The sequence below is a fragment of the Hemicordylus capensis genome, chromosome 6 (assembly GCF_027244095.1).
Source record: "Hemicordylus capensis ecotype Gifberg chromosome 6, rHemCap1.1.pri, whole genome shotgun sequence".
Lineage (NCBI taxonomy): Eukaryota > Metazoa > Chordata > Lepidosauria > Squamata > Cordylidae > Hemicordylus > Hemicordylus capensis.
The window spans coordinates 7868399-7891355 of record NC_069662.1 but is presented as its reverse complement, the minus strand read 5'-3'; the positions used below and the strand labels follow the sequence as shown (position 1 = coordinate 7891355).

The 22957-nt window shown below is 44.5% G+C and overlaps 1 protein-coding gene, 1 long non-coding RNA gene and 1 gene segment (V, D, J or C); 2 read left to right on the top strand and 1 right to left on the bottom strand.

Moving 5' to 3' along the window:
- The first annotated feature begins 1782 nt into the window (after positions 1 to 1782).
- On the top strand, positions 1783 to 4478 carry LOC128329202 (uncharacterized). The gene is made up of 3 exons (XR_008309563.1): positions 1783 to 1917; positions 3921 to 4016; positions 4400 to 4478. It is a non-coding gene; the product is annotated as an uncharacterized LOC128329202 (long non-coding RNA).
- A 9001-nt stretch (positions 4479 to 13479) lies between these two features.
- On the bottom strand, positions 13480 to 14424 carry LOC128329658 (olfactory receptor 6X1-like). Its single transcript, XM_053261203.1, has one exon. The coding sequence runs from the start codon at positions 14422 to 14424 to the stop codon at positions 13480 to 13482; it is 945 nt and encodes a 314-aa protein (XP_053117178.1).
- Positions 14425 to 17655: 3231 nt separating this feature from the next.
- LOC128329657 (Ig heavy chain V region 914-like) lies at positions 17656 to 21041 on the top strand. The segment is given in 4 exon segments: positions 17656 to 17710; positions 18619 to 18776; positions 19303 to 19609; positions 21038 to 21041. Coding segments are annotated over 3 exon segments (372 nt in total).
- Positions 21042 to 22957: the final 1916 nt, after the last annotated feature.

Sequence of the window (22957 nt, the reverse complement as noted above, 5' to 3'; positions counted from 1 at the left end):
CTTCAAACCCTGAATCCAAAAGCAGAAGTCAGCTTTAGCAAGCACTGCTATGTTGAAGGGAGTGTGAACATTGTCCATAAAGGACAATGAAATGACATTTACATTGTACTTTTCCTACTTTTTAGATGCAGAGGGCTGTTCAGAATGCCCAGAAGATCAGTATCCAAACAAGGACAGAAATGGTTGCATCCCCAAAACAATAAGCTTTCTGAGTTATGAAGAACCTTTAGGGATCAGCTTAGCTGTAGTTGCTATTTCTTTTTCCCTAATCACAGCCTGGGTGCTTGGAATCTTTATTACGCACAGAGACACCCCCATAGTTACTGCCAACAACCGAGATATCACATACACACTCCTCATCTCGCTCCTTCTCTGCTTCCTCTCGGCTTTGCTATTCCTTGGCCAACCTGGGAGAGTGACCTGCCTTCTCCGCCAACCAACTTTTGGCATTGTCTTCTCAGTGGCTGTTTCTTCTGTGTTGGCAAAAACCATCACTGTGGTTCTAGCTTTCATGGCCACAAAGCCAGGATCAAAAATGCGGAAGTGGTTGGGGAAAACACTGGCCTATTGCATTGTCCTTTCATGCTCTCTTATTCAAGCAGGAATTTGGACTATTTGGCTGGCAACTGCACCCCCATTTTCACAACTGGACATGCATTCAGTAACTGATGCAATCATTGTGGAATGCAATGAAGGGTCCACCACCATGTTTTACTATGTCTTGGGCTACATGGGCTTCTTGGCCATCGCCAGCTTCATGGTGGCATTCTTAGCTCGCAAGTTACCTGACAGTTTTAATGAAGCCAAATTCATTACCTTCAGCATGTTGGCTTTTTGCAGTGTGTGGCTGTCTTTTGTTCCAACCTACCTGAGCACAAGAGGGAAAGAGATGGTAGCTGTGGAGATCTTCTCCATCTTATCCTCCAGTGCTGGATTGTTGGGTTGCATCTTTTCTCCTAAATGCTACATCATTGTGTTGAGGCCCCAGTTGAACAACAGGGAGCAACTAATGCAGAAGAATTAAAACATCTGCCTGGCTTTTCCACTCTCGAAATTATTCTCTCTCTCCATCTTGTATTGCAAGGTAGCCCCTGCTAACTGGGCAAAGAGGCACCTTTTAACATGGTGATCCTCTTTTATTTAGCAGTGGGAGAGTAACTGGCCCTATCTATCCCCAGCACAGTACCTCCAGTGACTGTTGCTGGTGTCTCTTTTATGTTTCTTTTACGATTGTGAGCTGGTGTCTCTTTTATGTTTCTTTTTAGATTGTGAGCCCTTTGAGGACAAGGGATCCATCTTATTTATTTACTATTTCTCTGTGTAAACTGCCCTGAGCCATTTTTGGAAGGGCGCGGTATAGAAATCAAATCAAATCAAATCAAATCAATCAATCAAATATCTGAAGTACTGCACAGTGGTGTAAGCATGCGAGAGATAATACTGCACTCTGTATTACGTCTTCACATCCTGCACCCCAAAAGACAGTCTTTCCCCCCCATTGTATCAGCCCCCTATAAACAGCTTGTCTCATAAGCTGCACTCCCACTCTTGAATACGAATAGTCTGCCTCAGCATTCAATCCCAAATGGAAATGGTCTCAGACTAGATTTCCAAATTAACAGCAGCATCTTTTCATCGCTGAAGTGTTAGATCTTTGCCCCAATCAACTGGCATCCAGCACGGGCTAGCCATTCATTGGTTATCAGCATGGGCTGGCCATTTGACCTCATAAAGGAGCTGCCTGTGTGACTCAAGTTAAAGCCGGAGCTTCACATTTATTGTTGGATGGGGAGCTAAAGTTGAACTTTGTCAAGAGTACCAAAAACGTAGGGACAGCCCTGAACATGCTACTGCCATATGTATGTATGTGTTTATTCATAATGTAGGCCCACTCTGTTTACTGAAGCTTACTCCCAGGTAAGCACACATAGAAGTCATTCACACAATCAAAAACTGTGTTCATGGGTTTGGGAGCTGGTTGTGTGGAAGCAAGATAATAGGAAGACCCGGGTAGAAGTAGTTGTGTGGAGGAAAGGTAGGATGAAAACCTGGGTAGCTTTTCCTCCTACCTTGCTTCCACACAAGGAAGCTGTTGACACGATTGCTCAAAACTGGGCTATGGGAGTCCAGCCGGTTTTGAGCAATTGTGAGAACCACCGGGCCTGCGGGTGAGCCTGGTGGTTCTCTGGCGGCTAGCCTGCCTAAGAACTCCTACCCCTAAACGAGGTTAGCGGAGTGAGCCCATTTCAAGTCGAAAGGTATTGATGTTGAAACATTTTGAATGCCCCTCCTATAGATGTAGAGCTTTTCCCCAAAGAAAATCCTGGATTCCTCCACCAGCAAATTTCAAGGTTTTCAGGATTCCCCCCAGGAGGAACTGCAACTCTCTCTGAACTTCAGGGGCTCCTCCCAAAAATAAATATGGGAGAATTTTCTCAGATGCTTTCTCCACATCCTGTTAGCTATAAATGCCAAAGAGAAAGACCCCTTTCTTCGAAGAAAGAACAAACTCTTGGTCTGTGATTGCAACATTACCACCTTTAATTAGCACAGCCCACATACTCTGCAGTGAGTCACGGGTCTGAGAGCTCTGCACTAGCTACTTCTAAGCCGTCCTCCAGCCCATTGGCACTGCTAGCAACAATGGGGGCTCCTCCATGCCTCTGATGGATTGCGTCATCGCAGCTGAGACCTGCTCCCATTGGGAATGATGGGCGCAATTTGATGATGGGCTGGTGAGTGGCTTGGAAGTAGTGATCTCGGATCCGCAGCTCACTGCACAGTATGTAAGTATGTGAGCCAAGGTGTAAAAACAAGTAACAAAAAATGTTTAAAAGATGCCACATTTTGCAATTTAATCTTGAACCCACTTTAAAGTGGACCCAATAACATTGATGAACATCTTGTCTTCTCAAACTGAAATCTGAAAGGGCTTCCCAATCCCAGTATCTGTTGTTTGTCGCCACATCTTACATTTCTTGTCATACCAATACTACCTACTCGAGGTGTGCACAAAACTGGAAAACCCGGTTCGGCTCAAATAGAACCGGATTCAAGCTGTACCGAATCCAGTTCAGTTCTGTGCATACTCAAGCCGGGTCTGGTTTGGTTTGAATTTGAACTCGTTCAGGCCTGGTTTGAGGGGAACAGGGTGGGGGGCCTTAGAAATGATTTTAAAAAGTAAGGACTTAACACCACTGAGGGCTGTGGCAGCCTTGGGAGGGGGTGCTGCAGCGGCCACTGGGGGTGTCTGCAGGGGTTCCCCCTCCCCCTGCCATTTTGAATGCTCAATGCTTAGCCCACTCTCCCCACAGACGATCATGCCTGGAGAACAAAACCCTCTCTGCATTGGAGTATCCTTTATGCCCCCAATTTTCAGTAAAGCCTCGGGGTCAACTCATGGTATAGCCTGCTGTCTGATAAGCCTCCATGAGATGTGATTTTTTAAAAGGAAGAGGAAACCACTGTAAAGGCAGCCAACAACACATTGCAGTGAATGGTCTTTTCGCAGTTAAATTGTGTAGCTAAATGTCACTACAGCATCAAAAATGGTCATCGTACTGATCCTTGAATGGTGCTCTAGTCTATATCTTGCACTTGCTCTCTTTTTAACATCACCCGAAAAACTGATATGTATTAGGCATGGGTCAGTGAAATTCAGATTCTAAGGAAATACTGTCTTCCTGTCTGTGTTCTTAGCACAGATCTATGTGAATGTAAAGTCTTCTTTTGGAAAAACAATTACTTTTGGGTGGGTTGCATAAGTCCTTTTGGTCTCCTAAGAACATCCTCTTCTCAAGAATTTCTCATGAACAATTGCACCTTGTGAAACTTGTGATTAAAACTTTTTACATACATTTAGCGCACACACACACACACACACACACACACTCACCTTCATTTCCTTTTCTCTACTTAAGTCACAGAACAGAAGATACTTTAATTGTGCATGAATTCCCATGATAATGAATTCCAAGAAAGAGGAGGTCTCCCATGACAATCTCAAGCTTCATTAAGTAGGTTATTTTCTGCAGATTTTACTTTACAAGCAGAAGAGAGAAAGGCATCTGCAAAAGAATTCGAGCTTGAATTGATTCGTGCTCAAAATGGGCTATTTCAGCCCACAAAAGAAATGGGCAAGTGGGCAATGGTTAACAAATGTTTAACCTTTCAAAACAACAACCCAAAACCACACCATAGGATCCTATGGGAGTATGGGGGAAAGGTTAAAAGTTTACTCAGTTACCCATAGACAAAATCAATTTCATGCACACCCTTAGTCTGTATATATGTGATGGAATGCTGGAATGTGAATGGAAGGACTCCTTCTCTGAGAACAGGTCTCCTTCCAGGCTGAGAATACAACACTAAATATTTGTACTATTTTCTTGACTTTTAGGTACAAACTTTGGTGTATCCTTTGGTTCAAGAATTGTTAATGAAGAACCCCAACCTTTCCTTAATCATGAGAATACAAACAAACAAACAAACAAACACCTTCTGGAAGTCAGAGTTTGTTAATGATATTTACAAGACATATTATTTTAATTTATCTCTGTCTGGCAGGAGACCCCACCGGCCTTACCAGCTCCGATGTTTGAATTGGTTTGACTGCGAAGCAGCCTCCTCCAGACTGGTTTGAATTGGTTTGACAGAAAACCAGCCACCTCTGGTCCGGTTCCTGGTTGTATCAGCTGAACTGGCTTGGTTTGAGTTTGAACTGGTTTGACCTTGAACTGTGTCTGGCAGGGGTTCCCACCAGCCTTACCAGATCTGACATTCCCTCAGCAGACAAGACCAGAGAGATCTCAGACTTGGTGGGGCAGCTGGGTAGAGGAATCCAATGAGTGGTCAGCCAAGATGCTCTGGAACCAAGGAGCCGGGCTAGAAGGGCCAGGGAAAGGGTGGAGGCAAGGGAGGAAGGAAACAGCCATAGACAGAGGCACAGCTGAAGGGCATAAGGGTGAGAGCAGCCTGATATGGCAGGGCAGAGGTCCAATTAGTGGGGGCGTGGGATGCATAATTTGTTAGGAGGGATTTAAGCCAGTGATGAGGGGCAATTGGAGGGCGAGTGGTGGAGGCCTTCGGAGAGAGACTGCCACAGTTATCCTGAGGAGGAGGAGGAGGAGGAGGAGGAGGAGGAGGAGGAGGAGGAGGAGGACTCAGGTGAACCAACCCCACCCCATTTGATTTCCAGCAGGAATAACAGATTTTAAAATGTTAGCACTTTATTTAGCAGACCCTTCCTCCATTTCTGCTCTTGGAGAAAACTTTGGCTAAAAATAACTCAAAGGGTACTGGCTGACATCCTGACTAAAGCTGCACTGTGAATGTGCCATGGAAGCATTCCTGCTTCAGCAGTCCAGATGTTAATGATTAACATAAGAACAGCCCTGCTGGATCAGGCCCAAGGCCCATCTAGTCCAGCATCCTGTCTCACACACTGGCCCACCAGATGCCTTGAGAAGCCCACAGGCAGGAGTTGAGGGCATGCCTGACTGACAACAGCTTTCGAATATTTCAGGCAGAAGTTTCTCCCAGCCCTACCTGGAGATGCAGGGAATTGAACCTGGAACCTTCTATATGCAAAGCAGATGCTCTAACACTGAGTTACAGCCCTATCCCCTTCCATTTCCAGCAACTTAATCTCAACACCTGGTCCTCAGGTATACTGTGTGCACACAAAACTATGTCACTGACAGCCATTGATAGGCTTGCGATAGTGAATTTCATATGTTGATTGCATGCCATGTAAATTTGCTGCCTTCTCCTGAAGACTCCCAACCATAAAGATGGATTGTGTGAATGCATAAAATGTGTGGATTGCTAGGTTGGTTCAAGATGGTAATTCAATTGCAGGTACATGATTTTAGTGCAGTTGCTCCCTACTTTCTACACAGACCATGCTAGGTCCTCTCAGAATAGTGACGTACAATCTGGTGATTGGCTTGTGTAGGAAACAGAAAATGTCTCATGCATGGTATGTATAAATGTTTCACGCACAAACAGAACATGCTGCATGTATATCTTTGGTGTGCGTGTGCTGCTTTATATCATATATATTTTTCCTGGATGTGTTTCTCTTTTTATCTTTTGGCCTCACCTTGAAAAACAGATGACTGCTACACACAGAGAGAGCCCCTTTTTGTATATTTGGGAGCCCTCCATCACCTAGGAACATAGAAAGTGAGTCAGACACTTGGTCCATCAAGCTGAATATTGTCTACTAGGGATGTGCAAAAAATTTCGGGCACAGAACGATCTGTGCCCAAAATGAACAATTTCGGGTGATTCAGGGCTGAACCGAATCACCCCTGATGTCCCCCGATATTTTTCGGGCACGAGCCGAATCACCCGAATTTCGGGCATGAAAAATTCGGGTGATTCGGTTCATGGTTGATTTTTGGCAATTTTTTAAAGTTTTAGTGACTTTGGGGCAGTTCAGGGGCATAGCATGGGATCTGGGCAAAAGGAGTGGTGTGGGGTGGTAGTGCCTAATGGGTGCAGGCTACCACCCCAATTTCAGGGGGATTGGGCAAAGGGCTGATTTTTGGTAAATTTCTGAAAATTTCATGTCTTTGGGGCAGATTGGGGCATATTGGGGCAGAAAGTGGGGCCTGGGGCAGAATAGTGGGGTGGGGTGGTAGTGCCTAATGGGTGGAGGCTACCACCCCAATTTCAGGGGGTTTGGACAAAGGGCTGATTTTTTGAGAATTTTTGAAGTTTTAGTGACTTTGGGGCAGTTTGGGGGCAGAAAGTGGATCTGCCCCAAAAGAGTGGGGTGGGGTGGTAGTGCCTAATGGGTGGAGGCTACCACCCCAAAACTTCTGAGGTGTGAATTCTCATTCTATCATAGCAAATGAGATATTTTTCAATTAAACAACTCTCATGACCCCACTTTCACTTTTTCACACTTTCCTTTACTATGAATAATATGAGGAAGTAATCAATTTAGCACACTTCACCTTATGAAGACAAACCTCATACAAATAAATTCACCATAATTCACCCCTCTGCCCAATCACTCTTAAATTGGGGATGGGTGGTAGCCTCCACCCATTAGGCACTATCTACCAGCCCACCCCACTCCTTTGGGGCAGATCCACTTTCTGCCCCCAATCTGCCCCAAAGACACCCAAACTTCAAAAATTCTCAAAAAATCAGCCCTCTGCACAATCCCCCTGAAATTGGGGTGGTAGCCTCCACCCATTAGGCACTACCACCCCACCCCACTCTTTTGGGGCAGATCCACTTTCTGCCCCCAAACTGCCCCAAAGTCACTAAAACTTCAAAAATTCCCAAAAAATCACCCCTTTGTCCAAACCCCCTGAAATTGGGGTGGTAGCCTCCCTCCATTAGGCACTACCACCCCACCCCACTATTCTGCCCCAGGCCCCACTTTCTGCCCCAATATGCCCCAATCTGCCCCAAAGACATGAAATTTTCAGAAATTTACCAAAAATCAGCCCTTTGCCCAATCCCCCTGAAATTGGGGTGGTAGCCTGCACCCATTAGGCACTACCACCCCACCCCACTCCTTTTGCCCAGATCCCATGCTATGCCCCCAAACTGCCCCAAAGTCACTAAAACTTTAAAAATTCACCAAAAATTAGGATTTTGCCCAATCCCCCTGAAATTGGGGTGGTAGACTCTACCCATTGGGCACTACCACCCCACCTCAAAATTTTGCCCCTGGGCCCCTTTTTACCCCCCGAATCGATTCAGATTCGGATTCGGATTAAATCCAAATCCGAACTGAATCAAGGGTGATTCGGGTGACCCAGATTTGGGCACAAAACAGAACAGGGGTGATTCAGTTCGGGTCCGAGCCGAATCACCCGAAATCCCGAATTGCACACCCCTATTGTCTACACTGACTGGCAGCAAATTTCAGACTGGCATTTCCCAGCCTACCTTACCTGGAGATACCAAGGATCGAACCTGTAATCTTCAGCATGCCTGGATCTAACTCAGATTGGATCCCTTTTTCATATTTTTCCCATCACTGATCTTCACTATCCTCTTCATCATGCATCTGTTGACACCCATTTTGCCTATTCAGGTCATACACAACTGTCAGCCTTCAATATTTCACAAGGTTCTCTGTTTCTTTTCAGCTGTTAGAAAACCGCTTACTGACTGTCTGGTGGGCTACCAAGCTGATGTTGGTATCTGTTCTTGGTTTGATCTGGTGAAAGACAGGGCTGGCTTTGAGTTCACTTAAGTGATGCCTCCAAATAAACTGAGGGGCCCTCCTAATGACAGATTAAAATAAACTTCTTTGAGACTCCCATTCAGAGGCTGAGCCAACAGGGAAGCTTCTAAAATCTTTGTGAAGCCAAGTTTCTACCACACTGCTGAAGCTTAAGAAGCATAAAATAATACTGCTTTTAGTCTGAATAGATGGACCTCCTCACACCATCCATCCATTTTATGGGTGGGAGCCAGCGTGGTGTAGTGGTTAGAGTGCTGGACTAGGACCAGGGAGACCCGAGTTCAAATCCCCATTCAGCCATAAAAAACTAGCTGGGTGACTCTGGGCCAGTCACTTCTCTCTCAGCCTAATCTACTTCATAGGGTTGTTGTGAAAGAGAAATTCAAGTATGTAGTACACCGCTCTGGGCTCCTTGGAGGAAGAGCAGGATATAAATGTAATTGTAATAATAATAATTATTATTATTTTATGCCCTCTTTGATGGTTTTCAGATGTCAGCTGAAGACACACCTATTTTCCCACTCCTCTTAATGACATTTAGGTTTGGAGTTGATCTTTTCCCCTCATCCAGTTCACCAGATTTTCTGCTACAAACTTAAGTCGATTTTAATGTAATTTAATTTTATTTGTTGTGCTTTTTCTTAATTCATGTTATCAGATGCCTCTGAAACAGCAGTTGAGCCACAGAATTTGCACGTTTTAATAAATCATGGGAGCAACAGCAATGGGAAGAGTGTTTAGAAAGTTGCCTTAAGGGGAACTCTACCACTGCTTATGAATAATCAGGTGAGAACATCTAAAAAAATTGAGGCACATATTTTGAACCATTTTTGATCCCCCCCACACAAAAAAGGATGCTGGAGCTTCTTGATCAACAAGTGGTTCTCTTCTAAAACCTAAATAATCTATCACAGCTTGAGTTTGATCATTGCTCTCTTCCCCCCACCCCATTCTTTTCCGACTCCCTATTCACTTCCCTCTGCGTTGCATGGACAGGCATCTATCCTCAATGACTCCACAATGGCTTAGGACACCTTATTGTAACTTCACTTTCTCCTCATCCTCACAGAATGAAGCCCTTAAGAACGATCATGGTTCTCATGGGGCCAATTAACAGAATATTTTAGATCTTGGAGCTCCTTTAAAAGGTCAATGTAAATTTTGGTAATAACACTTGTTCCAAGGATGAGATGGAAGTCCTTATAGTGTGTGTTTGTGAGTGTTTGTATTATTTGTGTTTGTCTTTGATGTTGTCTGAATTCAATAAAAAGTATGTGTTTAAAAAAAAGGTCAATGTAAATCAAAAGAATTCATAATGTTTGGTGGGGGAGGTGTCTTTTTTATTTCAGGGGGGAAAAGCAAAAGAGATATAAAGTGGAGATAATGAGAAAGAAAAATAGCTTACATACATAAATTAGCACACAAGAGAATACAAGGATGCAACATCTTAAATCATAGCCATAATTCCATGCAATACATTTTCATTTGTCAGAATATTATTTCAGTATATAATACACTGGGTCCAGTCTTTACTAATATTTTTTACTAGCTAACTAGTAACAATAACAATCACAATAATGATAACACCGTTCATAAATGTAATATATTACAACAGATGAGAAAATAGACCCCTACTCATAGACCCCTACTCTGAAGGGATTGCAATTTATACATTAATTAGAAAATTATTTTTACCTCACAAAAGATATTTATATTGTTATGGGCTAAAGTGTTTCTGCTGGTTTGTTTGTTTAAAATATTTGTATCCTACCCTCCCAATGCAATACTGCTCAGGGTGGCTTAATAACAGAACAGCAAAGCAAACTCTGGTTCAGGATGGCCACCACCCTTCTGGTATCTGCTGACTTAAATGAGAGGTAGAGCTGGGATCATCAGCCAAGGCTGCACAACTTTGGCCCCCCAGCTGTTGTGGGACTACTACTCACATAACCATCAGGCCAAGAGTCAGGGGTGATGGGAGTTGTATTCCAACATCTGCAAGAGGGCTGAAGTTGGGCAACCCTGCCATAGGCCATGCCATGGATGACCTCTCCAAGTAGTTTCATGTATATCTTAAACAGCATGGGGGACAGAATGAATTGCTGTGATACGGCATAGGACACTGGACATGAGGTAGAGCAGCCATCCCCCTTCTCGAGATGATGCTCCAGGTAGGACCAGAGCCACTATATAATCATGCCCCCAAGTTCCAAACCCAAAGAGGTGATCCAGAAGAATACCATGTTCAATGGTGTCAACTGGCCCTATCCACCCTCAACATAGTACAGCCAGTGACTGTTGCTGGTGTCTATTTTATGTTTCTTTTTAGATCGTGAACCCTTTGGGGACTGGGATCCATCTTATTTATTTATTATTAATCTGTATAAACCACCCTGAGCCATTTTTGGAAGGGTGGTATAGGAATCGAATAAATAAATAAATAAATAAATAAATAAATAAATAAAAGCCACTGATTGGTCCAGGGAAGTCATCATGCAAGTCATCATGCAAATGGAAGGACCCACTTCTCTTATGCTATGAACAGGAAATGAGCACAGAAAGAAAGCCAACAGAAACCCGTGTATTTTTATTTATTTATTTAAAATATTTCTATACCACCCAAAACTTGTGTCTCTGGGTGCTTTACAATTAAATTTATAATAACATAATCACCATCACTATCACCTGTTAGTAATAGCTGAAACCCTGACTAAAAAAGCTCAGGTGCTACACTAGAAATGTTGGTGCTGCTGGTAGGTTAAAATACAGGTGGACCCCATTAGCCATGGGGTTTCCATTCCCACTGATTTCCATGGGCAATGAAATAGTGGATAATGGAGCATTATGTCTATGACAATTGTGGGTTTAGGTTCCTGCTGGGCAAAAAAACACTTGAGAAAAGGTTTTTAATGGCTGAAATCAGGGAAAGAAAGTGCCATACTGTACTCTGCGGGTCCCCAGCTGCCCAGCAATGCCTCCCAAATGCCGGATTTTGCTGAGTTTTCCATGAAAAATCATGGGGGAAAGGCTTCTTAACACACAAGAGCAACAAAATGGCTCCAGTCTTCAAAATGGTGACCGGAAATGACTTTGGAGGTCATTTCCAGCCACCTAGAACTGCGGATATGTGGTTCTTAACCCATTCCTTACCCACATATACTGAGGTTGGGTCTCAACTGCCTGACCATGGATACGTGAAAACATGATTTCTGGGACCGTCACTTGTGCCCGGGATGTGTGTGCAAATTTCAAGAAGCGCTCCTAGGGAGGAGAGCTGGTCTTGTGGTAGCAAGCATGAATTGTCTCCTTTGCCCTAGTTTGCATTTGAATGGCACACTACATGTGTGAAGACTGTAAGATATTGTGCTTAGGGGATGGGGCCACTCTGGGAAGAGCAGAAGGTTCCAGATTCCCTCTCTGGCATCTCCAAGATTGGTCTCCAACACTAAGCTAGATGGACCAATGGTCTGACTCTGATTTGGTAGAAGGAAGCTTCCTAGGTTTCCTATTTTCAGTTTATGCAAGAAGCTCTCTGCACCATTTCAAAATATGTCCCTGAGCATTGCACGACAGTGGGATGTATGTTTCTGCCACATTCTGATAAGTTCAGAAGAACCTGTAGAACCGGTTAGGCATAGAGGCTCAGCTGTGCTCAGCTGGTGCTTGATGCAAAAGACTTAGAGGCAAAGTTATGCTAAACTTGGGAGGGCTATATCTTCTTCTTCTTCATGGACTCATTTTGTTCCTATCATATGTTATTCTCACAACAACCCTGGGAGGCCGGTTATGCTAAGACAATGGGACTGGCTCAAGTTCCTCAGTGAACTTTGAACTTTGTAGCTGCTCAGGGATTTGAACCTCTCAGTTCTAGTTCACTACTTTGTAGAGTCTGCAACCATCCTCTGTGCTAGAGTGACATTATTGAATACTTTGGACTTGACTAGTGGCAAGTTCAGAGTCAGAGTCAGACTACTGGCAAGTTCAGTCATTATGCTCAATCCACAGTGTTGTCACCATGGCATAACAGTCACACTGTGAGCCCTTTCTCATGATCGAAGAGGGAGCTCAAAAGAGGTGAGGGAAGGAAGCCTTGAAATGCTTACCTCCCCCGCAGATTATACTCTCTCCCTTGTGATCCATGGGCGGATTGCTCTCCCTGGGCGTATGGCTCACCCAGATGATGGCGGGCTCCTTCCTGCAGCAGGGGGTTTCTGGGGCCAGGAGGCCCTCAGAACCTCCATAATGCACCACATAAGTGCACAGTGCATTATGGGACGCCTTCCGACACTGGTCTGTCTCAGTATATGGCAGCTTCCTATGTTCCTATGTTCCTCTATTGGGTATGGTTGTTCCCTAAATGAATATTACATTCTTTCTTTTAAAAAGGGGTTTGTAGGTCACACATTCCATTCATCCTTTGATTTCTCATCCAGTATTTATGCACTGTGCCAAGTAGATTCTTAATGTTCATATTTCACAGAGTTTGAGATAAGGCTATCCTCACAAGGCTGCTCGTGTGGAGTGCTGACCCAACTTTCAACCCCAGCTTTTAGCCAGGGTTAAGTGTGTGAGGGCATCCTCAACCGTGGTGCTGAGGTTGTGTGTATGCTCAGGTTGTATGCAGCCCGAGCATATACTGAGCCAGGTGGCAAGAGTACCTGGCTAAGGGAGTATCCCTCAATGCACCACATTCCTGGCATGTTGCATTGAGGGATGTCAGAGGACTTGAGAGCCCTGCCAGAAATCATGGTCATGTGCCTTGATGAGTGACTTGAGCAAGGTCACCTAGTGATTTTGTCGTCACAATGGGACTTAAAATCAAGACAATCAAATATAACTGCAGGACATTGGCTACATTAACAGTACCTTCCCAGAAACCACAGTTGCCTGTTGAAAAACATCTGCACATCATAGATTATCCATATATGCACTGGCTGATCTGGAGAAGCCGTACAAATATTTGGATTGTTCACATGCATTTTCTGAGTTTTATACATCTCTAGGTGGAAAGTGCAATTAGATTCAACCAAATTCACACTGTGCATAACTCAACTTTTTTAAATGAAAAAAAAAATTAATACAAAAATAGAGTACAATCATAACAAAGAGGAAGGGAGTGCGTCATCATCAAATTCTGAATTCCAAAAAGTAATATACTGAATCCATCATTTTACAAATATGACTGCTTTCAGTTTTGTACTTTTAAAATAAGTTAGTTTTGTAAGTAGTATGATATCCCAAATATTTTTTAATCTTACTTCTAGTTACCATTTGTTCTCCTCAAATATTTTATTCCTGGTGAAACTCTTTTTCAGGGCATCTTTCATTTCCTTGTTTCTGAGGGTGTATATAAAAGGGTTCAACAGTGGAGTGACCAAAGTATTCAGGAGGGATACCACTTTGTTCATACCCAGTGAGGCGTGACCTGTTGGCCTGACATATATAAAAGTGATTGCCCCATACAACATGATGACCACCATTAAGTGAGCGATACAAGTAGAGAAAGCTTTCTGTCTCCCAGAAGCTGATGGGATTCTCATCACAGTGGAGATGATGAAGATGTAGGAAATTACTGTCAACAGGGAATTGCTGAAAACCACAACCGTGGCAATGATAAAGACAATCCACTCGATGGGACGAGTGTCTGTACAAGCCAATTTCAAAAGTGGTCCAACATCACAGTAGAAGTGATTGATTATATTGGGACCACAGAAAGGCAGTCGGAAGACTAGAATAGTCTGTACCAAGACAGTCATCAAGCCACCAAACCATGAGCCACAAGCCAACTGAACACAGACCCTGCTGCTCATGATGGCATGGTAATGAAGAGGGTGGCATATGGCCATATAGCGATCGTAAGCCATGGCAGTGAGAAGGAAGAATTCTGTGGCCCCCAGGAAAAAATGAGAGAAAGCCTGAGCTTTACAGCCAGCTAGACTGATGGATTTCTTGACAACTAGTAGATTAGCCAAAAGCTTGGGTATCGTAGATGTCACATAGATGATTCCTAAGAATGAGAGGTTTCCAAGGAAGAAGTACATTGGCTTGTGGAGGGTGGCATCATAAGCCACAGTGGTGACAATGACAATATTCCCAGTGACAGTCAAGAAGTAGATGACCAAGACACCCACAAACACTAGAACATACACCTTTTGGATGCTGGGAAACCCCAGCAAAATAAATTCAGCTACAACTGTTCGGTTTTCCATCACCACCTGTATGAGAACACAAGAAATGTCATTCTGGGCAAGAGAAAGGTTTAGTTTATAGGGTAGCTTATAATTTGGTCCTCTGAAATTTGGTAAACTAGGGACGTGGTTTGCACAGACCTAGTTGTTTGCTCTTACACAACCAAAAATTGGGAGCATGCATAGCTCCCAAACCTGGGTAGGACACTTGTCCTACCAGCAGCAGTGGCAAGGTGATCTTTCACCCCGGCCACATAAGAATATAAGAACAGCCCTGATGGATCAGTCACAAGGCCCATTGAGTACAGCATGCACACAGTGGCCCACCAGGTGCCTCTGCAGAGCTTACAGGCAAGAGGTATGTGCATGCCCTCTTTCCTGCTGTTGCTCCCCTGCAGCTAGTATTGAGAGGCATCATGTCTCTGAGGCTGGAGATGGCCTGCAGCCACCAGACTAGTATCCATTGATAGACCTGTCCACCATGAATCTGTCTAAGCCCCTTTTAAAGCCATCCAAGTTGGTGGCCATCACCACATCCCATGGCAAAGAATTCCATAGAAGCCACCATTAGAAGAAGTATTTTAAAGGCAGGGTTTCCCAATTTGCTTGTAAAAGGGAATACTCACCAGATTTAAAAGCATACCCCTCGAACCTCCAAACCAGTTCTGAATCAGTTCCATTACAACCGGGGTCAGTTGGGTTTGAACTTTGACCAGCTCCCCTTTGGGGCGGGGCTGTTCTGGCACGAGTTTGAACCAGTCAAACCGGCCCAGTTCTATTTGAAACTGATTCAGCAAGATCCAGTTCTGCATAGCCCTACATGGCACAACTGTATTTGTGCAATTGTATGTGTTTGCACAGGAATGCTCTTGCAAAACTACACAGACATTCCATTACAACATATGCAGAATGTTGCACAGTATGTCAACAAATAAAATCTTTTAATTATATTTTTCACATGGATCATTTGTAAAATTTTTACTAGAGTATAAAACAAGAGTGGTTGTTTTATAATATATGTTATATGCTGGATTAAATAAGGTTTTATACTTAAGGGTTTAGAGTCTATTTGGGGTTCTTCATGTATCATAGCCAACAGAATCCAACATTTCTTGACAAAAGAAAGCAGGGGTTACTCACATGATCAGGTGTCCAGATTGTATGCTGGGCTGCCCATCTTCTGCTTTTTTCTCAAACACATCATAGTCACATATTTTACTCTTTGCTGGGACACCTAAAGGAAACACACGGTTTGCTTTGCAGAATATATTATCCATAGGAATTGATGACTATGGAGTTGAAAAGTGACTTATCTATCTCTCCTTCTTTGCCTGTATATGTGGGAGTGAGCACAGGAATGACCAGCTACCAAACATTTCTTATAACTCATGCACTCCACTTGCTGCTCCCTTTATTTTATTTTATTTTATTTTATTTTATTTTATTTTATTTTACTTACTTACTTACTTACAGATTTAATATACTGCCCAATCTACAGACTCAGGGCAGTGTACAAACAAGAACAGCATCCAAGATTTTTTAAAAAATTAAATGGCAAATGCTGAGCAGAAAAGAAATGTCTTGAATAAAGTTTTAATGGCTGAAAGGGAGGAAGCAGACCAAATCTTGGGGGTGGGAGAGAATTCCAAAGGGAAGGGGCAGCAACAGAGAAAGCCCTTCCATGGGCCCTAGTACTATGGACTTCTCTGAGACCAGGGACCAAAAGAAGGGCAACCTGAGAAGATCGTGGATAATGAAGCTGTGGTTTTTATATAGAACGTTCTGAGTTTAATTCCTGGGAATGACTATTTCAGTCTTTCCTAATTATTCCACTGGGGAGATGAAATCACCAGAGAGAGAAGAACACACAGAGAACTATTGGGGAAAGTAAGAAGTTCTTCACTTTTCAAAAGTCAGAACACTTGAAACTCTGAATGGAAATTGAAACACGAGACACGTTCTTTCAGGACTTGAAAAAGCTCATGGAATTAAAACAGGCCTGATGATGATGAGCAAAGAGGCACCTTTTAAAAATGGTGATTATCTGTGTTGAGCAGGGGGAGAACAACTGGCTGGGCCAGTGTGGCCCTATCCAACCCCAGCACAGCATCCCTCCAGTGGCTGTTGCTGGTGCATTTCTTTATTTTTAGAAAGTGAGCCCTTTGGGGAAAGGGGGCCATCTTTATTTATCTTTATTATTAATTCTCCAAGACAGGCCATGCATGGGGACGTGGCAGAAAGGAGGCGATTGGCAGACAGAGTTCTCAAGCAAAAGCACCTGATAGGGCAGTGGGGATTCCATACGCAGATAGGGAGAAGGAGCCTGTGAGAGGAGAAGCACCATTGTGATTGGGCAGTGGGGATTCCATATGCAGATAGAGAGGAGGCACCTGTGGCACTGTGGTGATTGGGCAGTGTGGATTCCATATGCAGATAAGGAGGAGGAGCCTGTGATGGTTAAGGTCAGTAGGAATGGAACTGTTACTGATCGGAAGATGTTCTTGATTGTAGAGAAGAGGAATCTCTCTCTCTCTCTCTCTCTCTCTCTCTCTCTCTCTCTCTCTCTCTCTCTCTCTCTCTCTCTCTATATATATATATATATATATATATATATATGGATGCCGTTGTGTGAATTAAATGAGGAAACAAGATGAACAAAACCTGTTAACTCAGGGAGGGAGGGAGGAGGGAGGGAGAGAAAACATGAAGGGAGGGGGAAGAAAGAGTGGGGAAGAGTGAGTGGAGGAGAAAGAGAGAAGGGAAGGGGAAAGAGAGACAGAAGGAAGGGCAAGGGACAGGCCCGAGCCTGTCAGCAGCCTGAGGGGAATGAGTGGCCATGGCAGCACTAGCAGCAAGGAAGGGCCCAGTCAACCACTGCTGCTGTTTGGGGCTAACAAGGTCATTGTCAGAGGGAGGCAGGCAGGCAGGCAAGGGACGGGCCCAGGCCTGTCAGCAGCCTGAGGGGAACGAGCGGCCATGGTGGTGGCAGCAGCGAGGACTGGCCCGGTCAACCACTGCTGCTGCTCCTGGGGGGAGGAGCAGGAGCGGGGCTCAGGTGAGGGTGGGGAGGTCTCTGGGCATAGGGGGCTGCAGCTTGGCCAATAGGCGGCAGCAATGCTGCAGCCACAACCAAGAAGGGTGAGAGGGATGGAAGCAACAGGATGGAGGAGGAGCAGGAGTGCAGCTCAGGGGAGGGTGGGGAACCCTAACTTTCTTGTGCTAACTTCCCTAACTTCTAGTCTGGGTGCCATACCAAGACCTTAAATCTCCCAGCCTGAGTCACAATGGAATGCTGTCACAATGGAAGGTAAAAGGTATTAAAAAGATAAATAGGTAGTTCTAGTAAGAACTAATCTGCCTACAATCTTAACTGAGAATTACCTTCTTCAGATATTAGCCCACTTGCACCTCAAATGTCCATGCATCCACCATCTTGAATTAGAGTGGATGGCATCATCACAAACTACACCATTAAGGTGTTCCTATGTGTCACTACAACTGTACCAAATTTGGTGCAAACTGGGTAGGCGCTTCACAAGTTAGCCCACTTTCATTTCAAATGTCTGCCATCTTGAATTGGGGTGGATGACATCACAACAACCTACACTATTTAGGTGTCCCTATATGTCCCAACAACTGTTCCAAATTTGGGTCAAATTGGTGAGACGGTTCGCATGTCACATCCGCCACCTTGAACTGGGGTGGATGACGTCATCACAAACTATGCTGGGTGATCTCACAAACTTACTTTTCTTAAGGAAAGCAGGCTTTAAAAAGTGTGATGGGGGAAACAGCATATTACACACACTTGCATGACTTTTTTTAGTTGCATTTATTCAATTGAAAACCAGCCTCATTGCCACCTTCATAGGAACATAGGAAGCTGCCTCATACCAAGTCAGACCATTGATCCATCTAGCTGAGTATTGTCTACACTGACTGAGAAAGTTTTAAGCAGCTTTTCCTTCCTACTGCTCTTCTGCAATCAATGGCAACCTCTGAGGCTCCTTTTTTGGACAGACAGACAGGGAGACAGATAGACCCCACCAAACCCTGGAGAAAAGGAACAAATAACTTCATGCCACATGTCATTTGATCCTATAAAGTCCTAGCACACATGAGTTTGCCGGTACCACCCTAAATATGCTCTGTGCCTCCCAAACGAAGGAAGTGGTCAAAAATTGATTTGATCCCATTTGTTTGTCAAACTGCTAGGCAAATCAGAGGACAGAACAACATTGTTAAAATAGCCACTCCGTCCACGTTGACCATCTCACTAGACTAGAACATCAGGTCAGAGGAGAACATAAGGATGGTTACAATGGACAACGTTTGCCTTCTCTACTTCCTTTATTTCATGTCAGGATTTTCAGGTAGGCAAGATTCTGAGATGATAACTGTTACAGAGAGGAGTTGAAGTAAGATGGATACAAGCAATTGTAATTCTTTAAAATGTTTTTGATATCCAACACTATTTATTTATTTATCAAATTTGTACACTGCCTCAAACTTTCATCTCTGGGCAGTTAACAATAGCATAAAACAATTTTAAAACATATACAAAAAACTTAAAACAATTTAACAATTTAAAAATAAACCAGAGATTAAAACCTAAAAAAAATTAGGAAGCTGAGAAAACTTCTTAATGATAGCTCTTCCTTTATGATAGCTCTAAATTCCAGTGAAGGGATTATCCACAAGCCACTCACTCCCATTTACCATCTTCTGGGCCCTGTCGCCTCGAGAAGGGGAGGCCACCCAGACTTTTCAACCCAAGAAGACATGCAGTCCACATGCAGGCATATCGATCTGGTGGGCAGAAACCAGGAGAAGAGGGGAAGTGTGGACTTCTAGGCTTTGATTCTCATATCACAAACTTTCACCACTGTTTCCTTACAGGCGTGAAGCTTGAAATCCAGCTGGTCCAGTCTGGTGCTGAACAGAAATTACCTGGAGAATCGGTAAAGTTGTCTTGCAGTGTATCTGGATACACATACACAAGCAATGGGATGCACTGGGCAAGGAGGCGACCAGGCAAAGGCCTGGAGTGGGTGTCTTCCATTACCAACGGCAACGGAGACACTCAGTATTATGGAGACATTTTTAAAGAGCGATTCAAAATCTCCAGAGACAACCCCAACAACAAACTGTTCCTAGAAATTAAGGGCCTGAAGCCTGAAGATTCTGCCATGTATTATTGTGCAAGGTGGGCCCACAGTGAGAGAGGAAGGCAGCTGAGCCGTACAAAAACAGTCTCTGAGGGATGTTCAACTGCTTGTCTCAAAATGGTCACCAACAGCCAGTGACAACTTTCCGCTGAAGTAAACAATCTTTCCTCAATGCCTGCTTCCCTTAAAAAAACCCACAAAAACCCCACAAAAACCCCACAAAATGTATTTATAAAATACACCATGCTTTACACACCCTCAGGAACAAGGAAGTGAAAGATGCCATGAAAAATGGTTTCCCTAGAAATAAAGTATTTGAGGACAATAAACGTAGACTAAAAGTAGAATTAGGCAGAGTGTGTATTTGGTTGATACTAACCACAGCATATTGCTCTCTACCTATTGAAACCTCAGTGGGTGAATTATTGTGCTTGCAATGACATAAAGTCTCTAAGCCAAAATATGGCGTAATGCTACTGAACATTCCAGTTGTTTATTTGTGGCGTGAGTGAGGGAAGCTGCTGTGTGGCGATGTGCATGGAACTGCCAGCCAGTTTGGTTCAGATCCTAACGGGATGCGCGAACAGACCCAGCCTAGTCCGATTCCAGTTCAGATCGAACCAGACCTGGTCTGGTTCAACTGCCAGAACAGTTCAAACCAGTTAGCAGACTGTTAAGGGGTCTACTCATCAATGGGAATGTGATGAGGATTCCCCATGACAAGTAAAGGGGCAGGGGGGCTTCCTAGGTCTAGAGAGGACAGGAGGGGAGTCAGGACTACTTACTTGAATTACTTCCACCACTGGCGTCTGGGGTGCGGTGGGGGACAGCAGCTCCCCCCCCCCATCCCCACTGGCCTCCTCCCAGGCCAGCTGAGGCATGGTTCAGGTCTTCTCTGGCCTGCTTAATGCCCTTGCATACGCAATTTGGGACTTTGCGCACACCCAAGTTTGCAAAGGCCTAAACTGGGCTGGAGAATGCCCAAACTGGGCAACAGCCAGCCTGGGCTATTCTGGAGTTGGTCAGCAGGGTTGGAGGGAGCTGCTTCCACCTCGCTGCCGCCACCACGATCACTGGCATAAATGATTCAAGTAGCTATGACTCCCCTCCGGCCCCCTCTATGCCTAGGAAGCCCTCATGACCCTTTACTCATAGAAGGAATCCTCACCAGATTCCCCTTTATGAGTAGACCCCCAAACCAGTCCAAACTGCTCCTGTTTGAACCAGGGCCAGACCAGTTAGAACTCAGACGGGCTCCCCATTGGGAGAGGCTGGTCCAATTTGAACCCAGACCACTTGAACTGTCCCTGGACCACTCAAACTGCCCTGGTTCAAGTTGAACCAGGGTCTGGACCAGTTCGCACACCCCTACTGCTGTGATGTAAGCAACAACAGTGACCCAGGGGAAGTAGTAATCTCCCGGAGAGTTTCCATGGTAACGGATGTGATGTCGTCTCTCATTGCAGCTGAGAGTTTGCATCAGTCTGTGTGTGAGAGAGTGACTCCAAGTCATAAAGATTGACAAAAATATTTGATTTGCCCTATGCCTTCTGCTATACTGTGGGCTCTGTCCATGAAAATGTATCATCTTTCTTTCTGTCATTTACTCAACAATGATTCACTCTTACTGCTTATCGTTTTAGTCATTTATCTTTTAGTTTAATGTAATGTTCAGCATTAAGTTACTAAACTGTCAGAATTTAGTACCAAGTAAGTATGTCAGTAGTATATGTCAGCTTTAGGGATGTGCGAACCGGTTCGGATCCGAACCGGTTCGGGTCCGAACCGGTTCCGGTTCGGAGGTTCGGATCGAACCAAACCACCCCTGGTTCGGTTCAAATCCGAACCGAACTGGGGGTGGTTCGTTTCGAACCGGTTCGGACCGGTTCGGATCAGTTCGGAAAGCTGAAAATTGGTCAGATGGTAGCTGGCACCCAGGGGTACCTGTCACCCAAACCCCAAAGCAATCGGACACTCATACGATTTTTTATGAATTTTTGAAAAATATTTTTATTTTTCTCTCATAGGATATAATGGGACCCGAACCAGGCCATTATTTCTTATTGTGGAGCACTCATGGATGCCAATAACCATGCAAACCCTGAAGCAATCAGACACCCCTATGATTTTTTATGAATATTTGAAATATTTTTAATTATTTTTCTCATTGAGTATAATGGGACCCGAACCAGTCCATATCCCCTGTTGTGGAGGACCTAGGAGCACAAAAGCAGGGTGGGTGGTAGACAGGCATGGGTGCCTACCACCCAAAAAATCTCAAGGCAATTGGACACTCCTCTGATTATTGGTGAATTGTTAAGTGTTTTTGAATTCCTCATAGAGAATAATTAGGATTGCAGCAAATGTATAGCTTCACGTCGGGGGGAAAGGGGTGTCGTAGAGTGCAGTGTGGTGGGTGGTAGTTCCTAGGGTGGGCAAGGAAGCTATCAGAATTATTTGAAAGGAATTGGGCAAAGAGGTGATTTTTAAGTGATTTTTGAAGTTTACGCGTCTTTAAGGTTTTTCCTCATAATAAGTTATAATGGAGCTTTCAGCAGCCCTATAAGTGCACATGGGGGTGCTGGGGTGGCCCAGAGCAAGTGGTGGTGTAGTGCACATAGGGTGCCAACCACCCCCATGGGTTTCTAACCCATGGGGTACAGGGATCTCTGGTAGGGGCACCCCCATGGGTACAGGGTTCTCTTGTTTCTGAGGTATTGAGTGTGGATTCTATGATAGCAAATGAGATTTTCAATGAGACACCATCAATGCACTCTAATATGCTATCATAGAATCCACACTCCGCCTCCTGCTTCTTCTCTGTGTGTGTGCTTAGTAGGGGTGTGCAATTTGGGATTTCGGGTGATTTGGCTCGGACCCGAACCGAATCACCCCTGTTCTGTTTTGTGCCCGAATCTGGGTCACCCGAATCACCCTTGATTTGGTTCGGATTCGGATTTAATCCGAATCCGAATACGAATCGATTCGGGGGGGTAAAAGGGGCCCAGGGGCAAAATTTGGGGGTGCGGTGGTAGTGCCCAATGGGTAGAGTCTACCACCCCAATTTCAGGGGGATTGGGCAAAATCCTAATTTTTGGTGAATTTTTAAAGTTTTAGTGACTTTGGGGCAGTTCGGGGGCATAGCATGGGATCTGGGCAAAATGAGTGGGGTGGCGTGGTAGTGCCTAATGGGTGCAGGCTACCACCCCAATTTCAGGGGGATTGGGCAAAGGGCTGATTTTTGGTAAATTTCTGAAAATTTCATATCTTTGGGGCATATTGGGGCATATTGGGGCAGAAAGTGGGGCCTGGGGCAGAATAGTGGGGTGTGATGGTAGTGCCTAATGGGTGGAGGCTACCACCCCAATTTCAGGGGGTTTGGACAA